Source organism: Schistocerca nitens, chromosome 8 (genome assembly GCF_023898315.1).
Source record: "Schistocerca nitens isolate TAMUIC-IGC-003100 chromosome 8, iqSchNite1.1, whole genome shotgun sequence".
Lineage (NCBI taxonomy): Eukaryota > Metazoa > Arthropoda > Insecta > Orthoptera > Acrididae > Schistocerca > Schistocerca nitens.
The window spans coordinates 607,145,636-607,162,487 of NC_064621.1; the positions used below are offsets into that span (position 1 = coordinate 607,145,636).

At 39.6% G+C, this 16,852-nt stretch overlaps 2 protein-coding genes across 2 annotated transcripts in view; one reads left to right on the forward strand and one right to left on the reverse strand.

Annotated features, from left to right (window-relative positions):
* The window catches only part of LOC126199245 (uncharacterized), a 53,741-nt gene extending 37,507 nt beyond the window's left edge, over positions 1-16,234 (reverse strand). The window contains exon 1 of the mRNA XM_049936043.1: positions 16,119-16,234. Coding sequence (XP_049792000.1) covers positions 16,119-16,175 — 57 coding nt within the window. The 5' untranslated portion in view covers positions 16,176-16,234. The remainder of the gene's footprint in view (positions 1-16,118) is intronic.
* A 337-nt stretch (positions 16,235-16,571) lies between these two features.
* Positions 16,572-16,852, forward strand: part of LOC126198742 (proteasome maturation protein) — a 45,255-nt gene continuing 44,974 nt past the window's right edge. The window contains exon 1 of the mRNA XM_049935292.1: positions 16,572-16,736. Within this exon, the coding sequence (XP_049791249.1) occupies positions 16,734-16,736 (3 nt within the window). The 5' untranslated portion in view covers positions 16,572-16,733. The remainder of the gene's footprint in view (positions 16,737-16,852) is intronic.

Below are 16,852 nucleotides of genomic sequence, written 5' to 3' on the forward strand. Positions count from 1 at the left end.
CATCCTTATACGCCGTCGTGTTGGTGCAAGCAGAGTAAGTGGCCGTGTGGACTCCACAACACCAAGGGAAGTAGTGTGCTGCTGATGACAATGATTGTGGCCTCTAAAGGTTGCGGGTCTTCCACTGACCTATCATCAGCATCACAGGGTGCCAGCTCAGTTGCCAGAGTGGGAGCCGCCATCTGTAAGTCAGTGCCAGCTAGGGATAACAGAGAGAGGCGTTGTCACCTCATTATGTCATGTATTGAAGTCTATAAAAGTCATTCTTAACTGCCAACAATGTTTCCACTACAGAATTAGGTTCCACCACTCATCACGCACCCTTCAGCGCAATTGAAGGAGCAGAGGCAGGAAATGGTGGTGGGGGCGGCAGCGGTGGTGGTGGCGGTGGTGGTGGTGGTGGTGGTGGTGGTGGTGGTGGTGGTAGTAGTAGTAGTAGATCACCGAGCCATGAAAAGAAAAAATGAGGATTGATACAAGCTGGAGGGAAGATACTCAAAAACAGTATCTGGGACAGTGGATGCAAACAACGTGAACAAACTGAATACGACAGATGAAGACACAATGGAATTGGTGGGAAGGAATAGGGCGATTGTAGAGTGGCATTCCATGAGAACTCCAAGTCCAGAGAATGGTGTGTCGAACAAAACATGCATGCTTCAACAGATAACTAGAGAACTAATGGATTATGTCACAGCATTATTCAGCAGTCTAAACCCGGATCTAGAGGCAATTCAGGCACAGATGCAAGTATTAGATGCAAGACCATAGAAGTCACTGGGTTTAGTGTCTGGGACACAAGAGTGGAGTTGCAGGATGCCGTTCATCAGGCTCTACATTTGCCACGGAGTCCGATCTTATTGTCATTCAAGCAATATCTGAAGGGGCTGATGAAGGTGTGGAGAGAATTACTGCCAGAGCTATGGTTAATGGCAGAGCCCTGTAGCCACAACCTGTCTTTCTACTAACATGGAGCAGTAGTAGATGTAAAAATAGATACCACACAGCTGGACGTGTAAGTGAAGGTATCGGTGGCAGACAAGCATGCGATGTTTAAATTTTACACGGTGCACACCTCTCCAGTAAAGCTAGAACCAGTGGGGATGTTCATGCAAATAAAAGAGGATGACGAGTTACTGGGATGGAAGTCGGTGAGCAGAATGTGATAATAACTCAACGTGAGCTACAGGAGTGCCAAAATGGGACGGTCATCCATAGCCCTACATGCAAGGTCCAAATGGGAGGAAGCACGTGCATCATGCAACTGTCCAGAGGCAAGGCAGAGGGTCCCATACAAAAAGGAAATGATGGAACCAAAGCTGTACTTCCATTGTCCATTGAGTGGGTCTAGAATGACATAATAATGGTTACGAGTTGCTATGAACAATGGAGGCTGATGGGAGCAAGACACAATTGGAAGCAGTGCGTTATTTGGCGGGACAAAGATTTTATTCAGACGAGGTGGTGATTGCAGCAATTAATAGCTGTTTTGCAGACTTGGATAATTCCTATTATTCAGAAGGGATCAACAAATTAGAACAGCATTGGATGAAGTGTATAAGTCTAAAAGGAGATGATGTCAAAAAATAAAAAAGGTTTACCCCAAACATGTAAGTAGTTTTTATTTTTGCACGGACTTTTCAAACGCCCCTCGTAGCAGTCTCTAATGCGCACCTTTTAAAGAGAGCCTACATTTCCCAACCTTATGGCACAAGTGGAGGAAGTTCCAGTCTAACTTGTCACTGAACCTTTGAAGTCTCTGGTTCATGCTTTCCACTCAAATTCAGAATGAGTGGTCCTTTATCAGTTTTGAGAACAGTGGTGAAAATTGTGAGATTCACTGGAACTCCATGAGCAAGGCTGGTCTTCTCAACCTTCTCTGCCAGTCACTGGAATGAGCCAAATCTGACCTCAGAACCCAGATGACATGCATTTGTTCCAACATGTACCACAATCTGCATTTGGTTGCGCCCTGTTCCCTCAATGGCTGCCAGAATACTGTTTAACATTCAGAAAGAATGTCCCCAGGCATACACACTGAGTGAGCCTGGTGTTCCTTACCATCCTTTGCTGTCATTTCCCTACATTGTACCATTATTCGCTGTATATTTGAGCTGTTGACAATTAATAGATCTCAACTATTTTGCAACTGTCTCTTCTTGACACAGTATGTTTACCAACAGATGAAGTGAATCTGACTGGCTCAGATTCTGTTTCAGTGGAAGACAGTGCCTTGAACTTTTTGGGAGAATGAGTGTAACGCCCCAAGCAGAGGACAGTACTTGAAGCACTTTTGGTATCTCTGGTACACAACTCTCGGGAGCTCTCCCATCACACATCCATTCACAGTAGCTTCCAATCTCCTGCACTAATGATGTATTTGATTATTATATTGTAGTAATTAACTGAAGTGTTGCACATTTAGAAATTTTCTGTTTTACTAAGGCATCCAGGAAAGATTTGTGGCAGAAATGATCAGTAGTGCTGCTGCACTTGCATATCGTGTTATGTAAATCCCTTCATGAAGGAGAGACTTCAAGGAGGTGGAACAAGCCAAGTTAATAAATTGATATGTAGATAAAGCAAGTGCAGGCTACTTCTATAAAGTGTACTAATAATCAATTCCAGCTTGTGCTAATCTGCTAATATTGATAATTAAGGGAGTAAATTCTGGATTCCTTTCCACCCCTAATTAGCTAGGAAAGTTAGAGAAATTAAAAAGAGAAATGGATAAGTTAAAGGTAGAATTAGTGAAGAACAGGACTTCCAGTCAGTTGAGTGAAGTATAAGAACTCAGTTTCAAATAGGGATAATGCAGGAGTAGGTCTGATAATGAATAAGCAAAGAGGAATGTGGGAGGAGGTCATTAGAGACGGAGCACAAGCTCGGATTAGGGAAGGATGGGGAAGGAAATCGGCCGTGCCCTTTCAAAGGAAACATCCCAGCATCTGCCTGAACACAGGTTTGAGCCGAGTCCTCCCAAATACAAGTCCAGTGTGCTAGGAATGTGCATAAGCTACCATAAACAGCATAGCAAACACTTTGTGAAAGATAAAATAGTCACAAAACAAACACCCACCACAGCAATGCCTAGTAGCTCAGCAGATAATGAAGAGACTGAAAGAAAGCACGATAAGATAAAAGATGTTATTCAGATCTTTAAGGGAGATGACAATTTAATTGTGATCAGAAACTATTGCCAATTTAATTGTGATAAGAAACTAGAATTCAATGGCAGGAAAAGGATGAGAAGAAACAATAACAGGAAAGTAAGGACTGGGGGAAAGGAATGAAAGAGGTAGCCATCTGGTTGAATTTTGCACAGAGCACAATTTAATCACTGCTAATGTTAGGTTCAAAAATTGTGAAAGAAGACTGTACATGTGGAAGGGACCTGGACACACTAAAATGCTTCAGACTGATTATGTAATGAATGGTAAGACAGAAAATTCAAAACAAGATTTTAAACTGTAATGCATTTCCAGAACCAGATGTTGACTCTTACCATAATTTGTTTGTTATAAAGTAAAGAATAAAATTGAAACAATAGCAGAAAAGTAGTAAATTAAGGAGCAGGGGCATGGATAAACTGTATGAACTAGATGTTGTTGAGTTTCAAAGGGAACATTAGGCAACAATTGACTAAAATAGGGGAAAGGAATACAGTAGAAGACAAATAAGTACCTCTGAAAGATGAAACCAGAGTATCAAATAGGCAAAACGAGAATGGCCAGTAGAAATCTTTGGATAACATGAGATGTTTAACTTGATTAGTGGGGGAAAATCAGCAGCGAAGCATGTAAAAAGAGAATACAGCTGTCTAAAAAATGATATTAACAGAACTTGTAAAATAGTCAAGCAGGAATGGTTGGAGGACAAATGCAAGTTTGCAGAAGCACACATGACAATGGGAAAGGTGGAGGAGTGTATAGGAAAATTAAGGAGACTTTTAGGGAAAAGACAAAAGGCTGTATGAATATTAAAGGTTCAAATGGTGAGCCAATACTAAGCAAATAAGGAAAGGCTGAAAGTGGAATAAGTCTACAGAAGGATTATAAAAAAGCAAACAAACTTCAAAAGAATGTTATAGACAAGGAAGGGGACATAGGCAAAGATGCGATGGGAGATACGATACAGCAAGAAGAATTCCAAAGACCACTGTAAGACTTAAACTGAAACAATGCACTTTTTCCTGAGTGTGGCATTGCATCTTTTATATGGGGAATAATGGTTTTCTAATAATAATGTACTGCAGCTGTTGAGTGAATGAGATAGTCACTTATTGTGCACATTGTCTTTACAGTTGATGACCCTGACCCTGATTTCGGTGATAAACTACAAAAGGATGCACTGTGGCCTTGGATTGCTGCCAATGAAATCCTTGTCCTGCATCTTTTGCAATAAACGAGTAATTCCCAGAAAAATCACCAATCACAATACACTCTGTTGGGCCAAGTGTTTCTTTCAGTGAAGCTAGATAATGTGATTGCTGTTTTGTTATAAAATGATGACTTTTCAGCAATTCCAGTTTGTTGCAAAAACTGTGTATGAAACCATCAACTGTTTCCACCACTGATATCAATGTACACTAATCTGTTAGTTTCCACTGCATATACTGGACATCTTCAGTCAAACACAGTGCTTCTGATTCTGCAATAAGAGATGAAATACAATGCACTCCAGGGAACTTATGACACTTATATAACATACAGTCCTCGCTTTCTGTAGAGAACACAATATTCTCAAGTAAGTCTGTAGTTGTCTTATTAAGCTTGGCGACACCTAACATTAGCTCCATATTCTGGTGATGAATACAAACACACACAGCATGGGTTCCATGAGCACCCGCGAGTACACACCATTTGCGACGCAACTGTGCAAATTTTGAGAAACCAGTTTTATAAGTGAGGAAACGTCTCTTTGAAAGCTGCATACAGCTTGTGTTCTTTAACACCACATTCCAAATGGACAGATACAAAATCTTCCATCCCTGGACACAAATGACTGTACTCATCATCTTCATAAAATGTACAAACAGCATGTTGTACATTATCACATAAAGACTTACGTCCACACTGTGACACATCAGGCAAGGTTCCTTGCTTTTCCTTCAGTGCCCTGGCCTTCCGAACCAAATATTCTGACACCCCAAATTTCCTAGCACAATATGCAGTTGCCCACTTCGAAGGAAGGAGACTGATAATCTTGATTTTTGTTTCATAGGTAACCGTTTTACATTTTTGTTTTAGCTGTTCAATAAGACCAGCAGAGCCTGTCTCGATGGAAGTTGAAGGGATATGATCCTCATCATAAGGTATTGTAACTTTGAGACTGTTTTCAAACTGCTTATGAACAGCAGAACAGATTTTCTTGTACTTCTTTTGGCCATATGAGACTTTTTACTACTACTCAGATGCCGTTTCTTAAGTGGTGACACAATGAGAGGACTACAGGCCGTATTCACTGCAGCTACAAATTCTTCAGTAGGTCGAAAACTGTCACTTGTATCTATTGAACATTCATTCTCTTGGTTGCCTCTTATAATGGTGTTAATCATGCAATAACATTTTGAGCATAGAGATTTGCCAGGTGTAAGATTAACATTACCAGAAATCTGCCTACACAGTTGTGCGGAAAAAATGCTCAGAAACTTTTTTACCACAGTCTTGTGACGAGAGAAGAGGTCACAACATACATGACCAAAAATGTGTGTTTATTTATTTATATTTTATGTATTTATTTATCTCTTGTTCCGGTGATCCATGTTGTGACACTATCACAGGATATGGAACGTGTCAATTTTACAAGCTTTTGGCCAGAATTTGAGGTAATACATAAACAAAACAAAAACAGTAAACAGTAACTTAGGTCCCACTACAATTTAGAGATAGATAGAGATTACAAAACAAAAAACAGTAACAGTAACTTAGGTCCCACTACAAAAAATACATTTTAGAGATAGATAAAGATAACAAAATAATAAGTGTTACAGAGAAATAAATATTGCAAAATATATGTTTACAATAAAAATATTCGGTATTACAAATACAAATTTGGGCATACATTTGCAATTTACAATACAAGAAATGTTAAACACTGTAGTTCAGGAACTCTTCTACTGTATAAAATGATCCTTGCAATAGGAACTGCCTTAAGGTTTTTTTAAACAAGAGATCATCATCTATCAAACACTTAATTCTTGAAGGGGGGGCATTAAAAATCTTACAGCCTCTGAAATGGACTCCTTTCTGCACCATGCTTAGATTTGGCTGTTCATAGTGGACATCATGTTTCCTTCTAGTATTGTGACTGTGATATACACTATTCAGCTTAAAGATGGATTTTTCTTTCCTTATGAAGCACATCAAAGAGAATATATATTGTGCAGTGGATGTAAGTGTTTCAAGCTTCTTAAAAAGATTCCTGCATGTGACTCTAGGATGGACTTCACACATGATCCTTATGGCTCTTTTTTGTACACACAGTACTTTTTTAGCCAGTGGCTGATTTCCCCAAAATATAATTCCAAATGCCATAATTGCATGAAAGTAACCATAATACCCTGACTTCATGGTTTCCATATTTCTATAGGAAGAAAAACTGCGCATGCGTATGTTGCTGAACTTATGTCTTTTGCATTGATCCAGGATGTGGTTTGACCAATTCAGTTTGCTATCAATATGCAAGCCTAGGTATTTTGAGGAATCTACCCTGGTTATTGTCTGCTCACCTATTTTTATTACTATTTCCTCATCTTTGGATGTTTTGTGGAACTGAATATAGTTTGTTTTACAGTACTTTAAAGAAAGACCATTAATGTTGAACCAGTTCACCATTTCATTTAAAACCTTATTTGCTGTTCCTCAAGTTTATCTACTGAATTATCAATAAGTAGTGTAGTGTCATCTGCGAAAATGGTGAATCTACAATATTTCGTAGAGAGAGGGAGATCATTTATAAATATAATAAAAAGTGGGGGGCCCAGAACTGAGCCCTGCGACACTCCACATGTGATGGTACCCCATTCTGAATATACTAAGACACCATCTTGTCTATCTACTACAACTTTTTGTTTCCTGTTTGACAGATATGAGTCAAGCCATTTCCCTGCTGCACCACTTATAGCGAGATGTGCAGCTTTTTGTAAAAGAATTTGGTGACTTGCACAGTCAAATGCTTTTGTTAGGTCACAAAATATGCCAATCACTTTCAGTTTTTTGTTGATAGATTCGAAGAGTTTGCCAGTAAATGCAAATATTGCATCTTCTGTTGACAAACCTTTCTGAAATCCAAACTGACTTTTGCTGAAGCTATTGTGTTCACTGAGATGCTTAACAATCCTGTCATGCATTAGTTTCCCTAAAACCTTTGAAAGCTTGTCAGTAGTGATATTGGCCTATAGTTAGCAGTATCCGTCTTATCCCCCTTCTTATACAGCGGTTTTACAACTGCATACTTAAGACTCGGGCAGGTAGGTTAGAAAATTTAAAAAGGGAAATGGATAGGTTAAAGTTAGATATAGTGGGAATTAGTGAAGTTCGGTGGCAGGAGGAACAAGACTTCTGGTCAGGTGACTACAGGGTTATCAACACAAAGTCAAATAGGGGTAATGCAGGAGTAGGTTTAATAATGAATAGGAAAATAGGAATGCGGGTAAGCTACTACAAACAGCATAGTGAACGCATTATTGTGGCCAAGATAGATACGAAGCCCACACCTACTACAGTAGTACAAGTTTATATGCCAACTAGCTCTGCAGATGACGAAGAAATTGAAGAAATGTACGATGAAATAAAAGAAATTATTCAGATAGTGAAGGGAGACGAAAATTTAATAGTCATGGGTGACTGGAATTCGAGTGTAGGAAAAGGGAGAGAAGGAAACGTAGTAGGTGAATATGGACTGGGGCTAAGAAATGAAAGAGGAAGCCGCCTGGTAGAATTTTGCACAGAGCACAACTTAATCATAGCTAACACTTGGTTTAAGAATCATGATAGAAGGTTGTATACATGGAAGAACCCTGGAGATACTAAAAGGTATCAGATAGATTATATAATGGTAAGACAGAGATTTAGGAACCAGGTTTTAAATTGTAAGACATTTCCAGGGGCAGATGTGGACTCTGACCACAATCTATTGGTTATGACCTGTAGATTAAAACTGAAGAAACTGCAAAAAGGTGGGAATTTAAGGAGATGGGACCTGGATAAACTGAAAGAACCAGAGGTTGTAGAGAGTTTCAGGGAGAGCATAAGGGAACAATTGACAGGAATGGGGGAAAGATATACAGTAGAAGAGGAATGGGTAGCTTTGAGGGATGAAGTAGTGAAAGCAGCAGAGGATCAAATAGGTAAAAAGACGAGGGCTAGTAGAAATCCTTGGGTAACAGAAGAAATATTGAATTTAATTGATGAAAGGAGAAAATATAAAAATGCAGTAAATGAAGCAGGCAAAAAGGAATACAAACGTCTCAAAAATGAGATCGACAGGAAGTGCAAAATGGCTAAGCAGGGATGGCTAGAGGACAAATGTAAGGATGTAGAGGCTTGTCTCACTAGGGGTAAGATAGATACTGCCTACAGGAAAATTAAAGAGACCTTTGGAGAGAAGAGAACCACTTGTATGAATATCAAGAGCTCAGATGGCAACCCAGTTCTAAGCAAAGAAGGGAAGGCAGAAAGGTGGAAGGAGTATATAGAGGGTCTATACAAGGGCGATGTACTTGAGGACAATATTATGGAAATGGAAGAGGATGTAGATGAAGATGAAATGGGAGATACGATACTGCGTGAAGAGTTCGACAGAGCACTGAAAGACCTGAGTCGAAACAAGGCCCCCGGAGTAGACAACATTCCATTGGAACTACTGACGGCCTTGGGAGAGCCAGTCCTGACAAAACTCTACCATCTGGTGAGCAAGATGTATGAAACAGGTGAAATACCCTCAGACTTCAAGAAGAATATAATAATTCCAATCCCAAAGAAAGCAGGTGTTGACAGATGTGAAAATTACCGGACAATCAGTTTAATAAGCCACAGCTGCAAAATACTAACACGAATTCTTTACAGACGAATGGAAAAACTAGTAGAAGCCGGCCTCGGGGAAGATCAGTGGATTCCGTAGAAATACTGGAACACGTGAGGCAATACTGACCTTACGACTTATCTTAGAAGAAAGATTAAGGAAAGGCAAACCTACGTTTCTAGCATTTGTAGACTTAGAGAAAGCTTTTGACAATGTTGACTGGAATACTCTCTTTCAAATTCTAAAGGTGGCAGGGGTAAAATACAGGGAGCGAAACGCTATTTACAATTTGTACAGAAACCAGATGGCAGTTATAAGAGTTGAGGGACATGAAAGGGAAGCAGCGGTTGGGAAGGGAGTAAGACAGGGTTGTAGCCTCTCCCCGATGTTATTCAATCTGTATATTGAGCAAGCAGTAAAGGAAACAAAAGAAAAATTTGGAGTAGGTATTAAAATCCATGGAGAAGAAATAAAAACTTTGAGGTTTGCCGATGACATTGTAATTCTGTCAGAGACAGCAAAGGACTTGGAAGAGCAGTTGAACGGAATGGATGGTGTCTTGAAGGGAGGATATAAGATGAACATCAACAAAAGCAAAACGAGGATAATGAAATGTAGTCGAATTAAGTCGGGTGATGTTGAGGGTATTAGATTAGGAAATGAGACACTTAAAGTAGTAAAGGAGTTTTGCTATTTGGGGAGCAAAATAACTGATGATGGTCGAAGTAGAGAGGATATAAAATGTAGACTGGCAATGGCAAGGAAAGCGTTTCTGAAGAAGAGAAATTTGGTAACATCGAGTATAGATTTAAGTGTCAGGAAGTCATTTCTGAAAGTATTTGTATGGAGTGTAGCCATGTATGGAAGTGAAACATGGACGGTAAATAGTTTGGACAAGAAGAGAATAGAAGCTTTCGAAATGTGGTGCTACAGAAGAATGCTCAAGATTAGATGGGTAGATCACATAACTAATGAGGAGGTACTGAATAGGATTGGGGAGAAGAGGAGTTTGTGGCACAACTTGACCAGAAGAAGGGATCGGTTGGTAGGACATGTTCTGAGGCATCAAGGGATCACCAATTTAGTATTGGAGGGCAGCGTGGAGGGTAAAAATCGTAGGGGGAGACCAAGAGATGAATACACTAAGCAGATTCAGAAGGATGTAGGTTGCAGTAGGTACTGGGAGATGAAGAAGCTTGCACAGGATAGAGTAGCATGGAGAGCTGCATCAAACCAGTCTCAGGACTGAAGACCACAACAACAACAACAACAACTTAAGACTCTCATGAACTTTTCCTTGCTTAAGTGACACATCAAAAATGGCTGGAGCAGTATTTTAATAATTTGTTAGAAATGTTGCCAATTCCAGAAGAGATTTTACTTTTCAGGGATTTAATAACTCTTTCAATTTCTTGAACAGTGACTGTTTTTACCTTAATGTGTTGTACTGAACCAGGTACTCTAGCTTTCAAAAGATTGATGGCTTGCTTCATGGACCCTTGTAAACCTATTTTTTCTGTTACTGTTAAAAAATTGTTGTTGAATGTGTCTGCAACTGTTTTTGGATCGCTAACAAGATTACCCTCACTTTTGATTTGGATATTGTCACTACAAACTGCATTTTTCCCCGTTTCCTTCTTTACGAATTTCCAGATCGTTTTTACTTTATTGCTCGAGTTGTCAATTTCTGCCTTCAAGCACATGTTCTTTGCTGCCTGAATGGTCTTATTCAGAACTTTATTGTAGATTTTATAGTGTGTAATCCTACTGTTATCATTTGAACTCCTGGCTGCAGCATATAGTTCTCTCTAAAATTGTCCAGGTATACCTTCTCATGATAGTGACACAAAGTTTCCTTATCATCAATTTGTAATCCTGTATGAGCAGCAGAAAGGTGTTTTGCCTCATCACTATAATCACACATCTGTTTGAGTCCTGATTGTCTACAGCAAGAGTTTATGACACTCCTGTTCTAATGCCGTACCAAGAAAACATTTCTCTCTTCATCCATACACTGACCATGCACTTCATGACTCACTTCCATATTGAATTGTAGTGTATGCACACTCCTCATAAGATGATTCAATACTGTGCACCATGACAGCTCAGCTGTGATTCGATGATGGTGGTGGACCAATTAGGATTCCTGGGCTGGCAGAACTGTATTACATGTGGTATGTTAAGTTGCTGTCTGTATATAAAACAATAAATTATTATTACATGTAAAGGGCTTTCCACAAGTGATAGATGGGATATTTGGAGTCAAGGAAATGAATATAAAATGTTTAATTTAAATCCTTGATATCTTTAGCTGGAACTCAAACATTTATTATTTGATATGCAAGATTAATGGGCAATTTCGGTAATTCACCATTATTGTCGTCTTCAGTTTTGACTAATAATTCTGGATTAACACCATAAAAATAAAACAGAGTGAAAATTTAAAAATTTAATGTTGAAATTAGCTTAATGCACTTTGGACACTTCAGAAAACATCTCTGAAAGATAGCAGTGTCATGGTTTGATGCTTTAGGGGATAGGTTTTAACTTAATTATCTCATATAAATCGTCCCATCCATCATGAGTAGCATGTGCCATCCATCTCAGTGTTTATGTAGGAAAAATCAATTTGAATTAAAATATAACTAACAGAATTCAGTAGATCTTGAGCATGACTCAATGAAATTAAAGTCTTTCTTTACAATCAAAAACCAATGCATGACTTTAGTGCTAGATGGGAGAGCTTTCATTGTAAAAAAGAAATCATTGCAAAAGAACTTGGTGGTGCTCATAAATTAAGGATAATGCTGATACATTGTGAAACATCGCTCTGGTGGGTGGTTTGCGGCTTTAAATCACCTCGAAGTATGACCATGCAGTGCATTTGACCTGCGGTCATCGCACGGTGGCGCTGGCAGCAGTCCACATACGCAGAGGTGTGTTGGTGCATGTCAGAGTACGGTGCAGCGAGTAAGTGTGCAGACATTTTTAGGCATGCTAATGGTGACTGTGTGTTATGAGGGGTAGAATACTAAGGCGACTGGAGGCTGGTCAAACACAGCAGGTCATAGCACGGGCCCTCCGCATGCCACAAAGTGTGATCTCAAGATTATGGCAACGATTCCAGCAGACAGAAAACGTGTTCAGGCACTACAGTACGGGACATCCACAGTGTACAACACCACAAGAAGACCAATATCTCACCACCAGTGCCCGCAGAAGGTTGATGGAGTACTGCAGCAGCCTTGCTTGGGACCTTACCGCAGCCACTGGAACAGTTGTCTCCAGACACACAGTCTACAGACGACTGAACAGACATGGTTTATTTGCCGGGAGACCTGCAAGGTGCATTCCACTGACCCCTGGTCACAGGAGAGCCCGTAAAGCCTGGTGTAAGAACACAGTACATGGTAATTGGAACAGTGGTCCCAGGTTATGTTCACGGATGAGTCCAAGTATAGTCTGATCAGTGATTCTTGCCAGGTTTTCATCTGGAGTGAACCAGGAACCAGATACCAACCCCTCAATGTCCCTGAAAGGGACCTGTACAGAGGTTGCGGTTTGAGCATGTGGGGTGGGATTATGATTAGTGCACATACACCCCTGCATGTCTTTGACAGAGGAACTGTAACAGGTCAGGTGTATTGGGATGTCATTTTGCATCAGTATGTCCGCCTTTTTAGGGGTGCAGTGGGTCCCACCTTCCTCCTGATGGATGATAACGCACGGCCCCACCGAGCTGCCTTCATGGAGGAGTACCTTGAAACAGAAGATATCAGGCGAATGGAGTGGCCTGCCTGTTCTCCAGAACTAAACCCCATCGAGCACGTCTGGAATGCTCTCGGTCGACGTATTGCTGCAGGTCTTCAAACCCATTCGACACTTCAGAAGCTCCAACAGGCACTGGTGCAAGAATGGGAGGCTATACCCAAGCAACTGCTCGACCACCTGATCCAGAGTATGCCAACCCATTGTGCGGCCTGTGTACATGTGCATGGGGATCGTATTCCATACTAATGTTGGGGTACATGCGCAGGGAACAATGGCATTTTGTAGCACTTGTTTCGGAACGGTTTTCTCAACTTATCACCAATACTCTGGACTTGCAGATCTGTGTTGTGTGTGTTCCCTATGTGCCTTTGCTATTAGCGTCAGTTTTGCGTGGTGCCACGTTGTGTGGCACCAGATTTTGCAATTATCCTTAATTTGTGAGCGTGAGTGTAATTTCCAGACTTTCTGGCTATGCTACTGAAAACGAGTTTAATAATGAGCTGTTTGTCAATAATGGTGTGAAATCATTGCCAACATGACAACCTAATGTTTACCACTACCACTAATTTCTCTCTGGTGATAAACGAAAGGGGGGAAATGTTGCTATTCTCTACATGTAATTTCAGTGCCTTAGGATTCCATTGAAACTATTCACTGTCATGACTTTCACATTTTTCACTTCCATCCATAGGTCATTCACTCATTGAAGGCCTGGTATAATACGTTCATCAGCATTAGAACATTGTTAAATGACTTACAATAAATGGGAGAAACACAAAGGTATTTTGGCTGTAATTAGACTTAGATACAAGCTACATAATGAAGCAATTTGCAGCATGCTTTGACCTTGCACACATTGCATTTGGGGAGGTCCCTAATAATGATTTTTGACAATTTCAGGATTTTCCAAATCCAAAAACTCAATGTGTGCATGCAACTAACACAACCAAATTTGTTGTATGAATTCAGCCTTATCACCTCTCTATACACACCAAATATTGTTTCAGTACAATTATTCACACGAGAGAAAAAATATTGGAAACGTCCAAAAATGTGATAACTTGTGTAGCTGTTTGTCAATGTATTACTTCTGAACCATGAATCATTGCAACACATTCTTGCTTTCTCCTACAAGGGAGAGGTGTTACCTTTCAAATGAGACCAACCTTTTGGTTTTATCTGATTTAGTACAGGAGCTAGGAGGTCACGCATGGTGGCATGTTTTTCGATGAAAAAAAAAAAAAAATGTAACTTTGGGAGGGCCTAGCTCAGCCCCCCAGGCTGAGATACGAACTTACTTTAGTGCTGTTATTAACTGTACCAAATTTCATTAAAATCTGTAACCATGATGCAACCCCCAACTGATAATTTCCAATGGATTTGCCCCAGGACAATTATTTGGGGTATCAAGGGAAATTTGTGATTGTGTTTATTTTTTCTAGATAGGGACGATGTAGCAAGTTATCTTCAATGGAGATTCATCGACAGAAGTTTAAATAACTTCATGTATGCCCAAGGGAAGTATGTTGGGACCCTTGCTGTTCACGTTTCACATTAAGGATTTTGTGGACAATATTAATGGTAACCTCAGACTTTTTGCAGATGATGCAGTTATCTCTAATGAAGTATTGTCTGAAAGAAGCTACTTAATTATTCAGTCGGATCCTGATAAGTGGTGCAAAGATTGGCAACTTGCCTTAAATGTTCAGAAACATAAAACTGTGTAAATCGCAAAACAAAAAACGTAGTATACTACAATATCAATGAGACACAGTTGGAATCAGCCAACTCAAACAAATATCTGGGTGTAATACTTTGTTGGGATATGAAATGCAATGGTCACATAAGTTCAGTCGTGGGTAAAGCAGGTGGCAGACTTTGGGTTGTTGAATGAGTTCTGGGGAAATGCACTCAGTCTACAAAGCAGATTTCTTACAAATCACTCATGCGACCCATCCTAGAACATTGCTTAAGTGTGTGGGACCTGACCAAATAGGATTAACAGAGGATATCGGATGCATACAGAGAGCAGAAGCATGAATGGTAACAGATTTAGTTGATCAGTGGGAGAGTGTCACAGGGGTTGCTGAAGAAGCTGAATTTGCAGACCTCTGAAGAAGGTGTAAAGTACCCAAGAATGCCAACTTACAAAGTTTCAAGAAACGGCTTTACATGATGACCATGGGAATATACTACAATCCTCTAGCGCTGCCACAGGGATCTTGAGAACACGATTACATTAATTAGAGTATGCATGGATGTATTTAAACAATCATCCATCCCACACTCCATTTGTGAATGGAATGGTGGGAAAACCCTAATAACTTGTACAGTGGGATGTATCCCCTGCCATGCACTTCACAATGGTTTGTGGAGTGTAGAAGTTGAGCTGTTAAATCCACAACCAGAGTGCTTCCACAGGCACAGTGCTACAACTATGTTTTATGCAGACTATGTATCACTATCTAACGTTCAGAATTTGAGTTTATAAATTCTACTGCTAAGTCTGTAACAGGTTGTTGATAGACGTCACGCAGGAAACCCCTCCAACAAGAAAATGTGAGTAACTTATTACCATCTCCATTCATAATTTATCTGATACCTGAGCTCGGGGATATATACTACGGTGAAACACGAAAACTCACATTAAACAAACTTTAACTTGCAATTATAGGTATCTGATAATGTGAAGTCTTAGATGTAAACCTGTTTTTGTGAATCACATAAAAAACAGATGATGACTGCTGAAAGAACAGCAGCGAGTTTTTTTAAAAGTACATAAGCATATATAATCAAGAAATAATTCCTATGGTTATCTATGCGATTTCATTGGCACTGACTGTTAATTGGTTGTTCGCACACGTTACAGAAGTATTTTATAGGATTTGTGGAAAGCGACAAGTGAAACAATGTATGTAAGCAATTTCTGTTATCATTTAAAGCACCACGACCTCTACGTACCACCTACTGTGTTATAAAAACATTATGCATTGGATTTTTTGGTTCAGGAAAGTGAGCAATTATACTGAAATTGCATATCCGCATAGTTGCAGCATACTCGACAAAAATCAGTTGTTTTTGATCTTATTGTATACGACGACGAGAAAACTGAACTAATGAGGGGGGGGGGGGTTAGGCCACACAATAGACAACTCCTAGCGAGAAAAGTCAGCAATTGTCTTCACCATATCCCCACATGCTTTGCCCGTTTATTTTTCGTTAAATGTCAAGGATCACTCCTTAAACTCCCTACTGTCTACAATTAAACTGTTTTAAAAAAAAATCTGTGGGTAAATACAATTGCTATATGAAGCAATACATACTGACGAATCACTCTCCTGTACATAAGCTTGTTGAATTTCCCCCTTCCCGTTCGCCATTCCACAGCATGATTTGGAACAACAGACACGCGGGAAAATTGATAACACAAATCGCTGGAAAGATAGATCAACAACAGAAGGAATTGCTGACTAATGGAAAAAAACCAGGATTTACGTCAATAAATCAATCTCATAACTAAATGAGCCATAAATTCTAATTTATGTTATAATAAAGATCTCCGTATTCATCTGCAGTATATGAACGGAGAATTCATGTACAGATTATTTTATAAAGCTGTGCAAACTCGAATAAGTTATAGTTTATATTATTCATATAACTCGAAACTGGCTAATTTCATATATTTTTCAGGCATGTGGCGATTTCAAGGATATTTGAGAAGTTTCGAACGTCCATGAACTTTTTAGATCACTAATAATCTTTGGGTAAAATTGCTGACAAACCACATCGTGATCTTTGGCGCGTCAAGACGAAAGAGGATACTGTTGTAAATAATTTGTAAACAGTGAGATATAGTGGAAGTGCTCTTGGAAACTAGGAGATAAACTCCAGTCTATAAGTTTGTGTAAAGTACAGCCTGTGAATAAGCTAGTATCAGAATGGTAATTTTCTTGTCATGCCATATTATGTCAATTCATTTGTAATGTGAATAGTTTTGACATGACAGAGCAATTTTGAATTTGCAACATGGGTCTCTTGAACGTTTAAATGCTCTTTA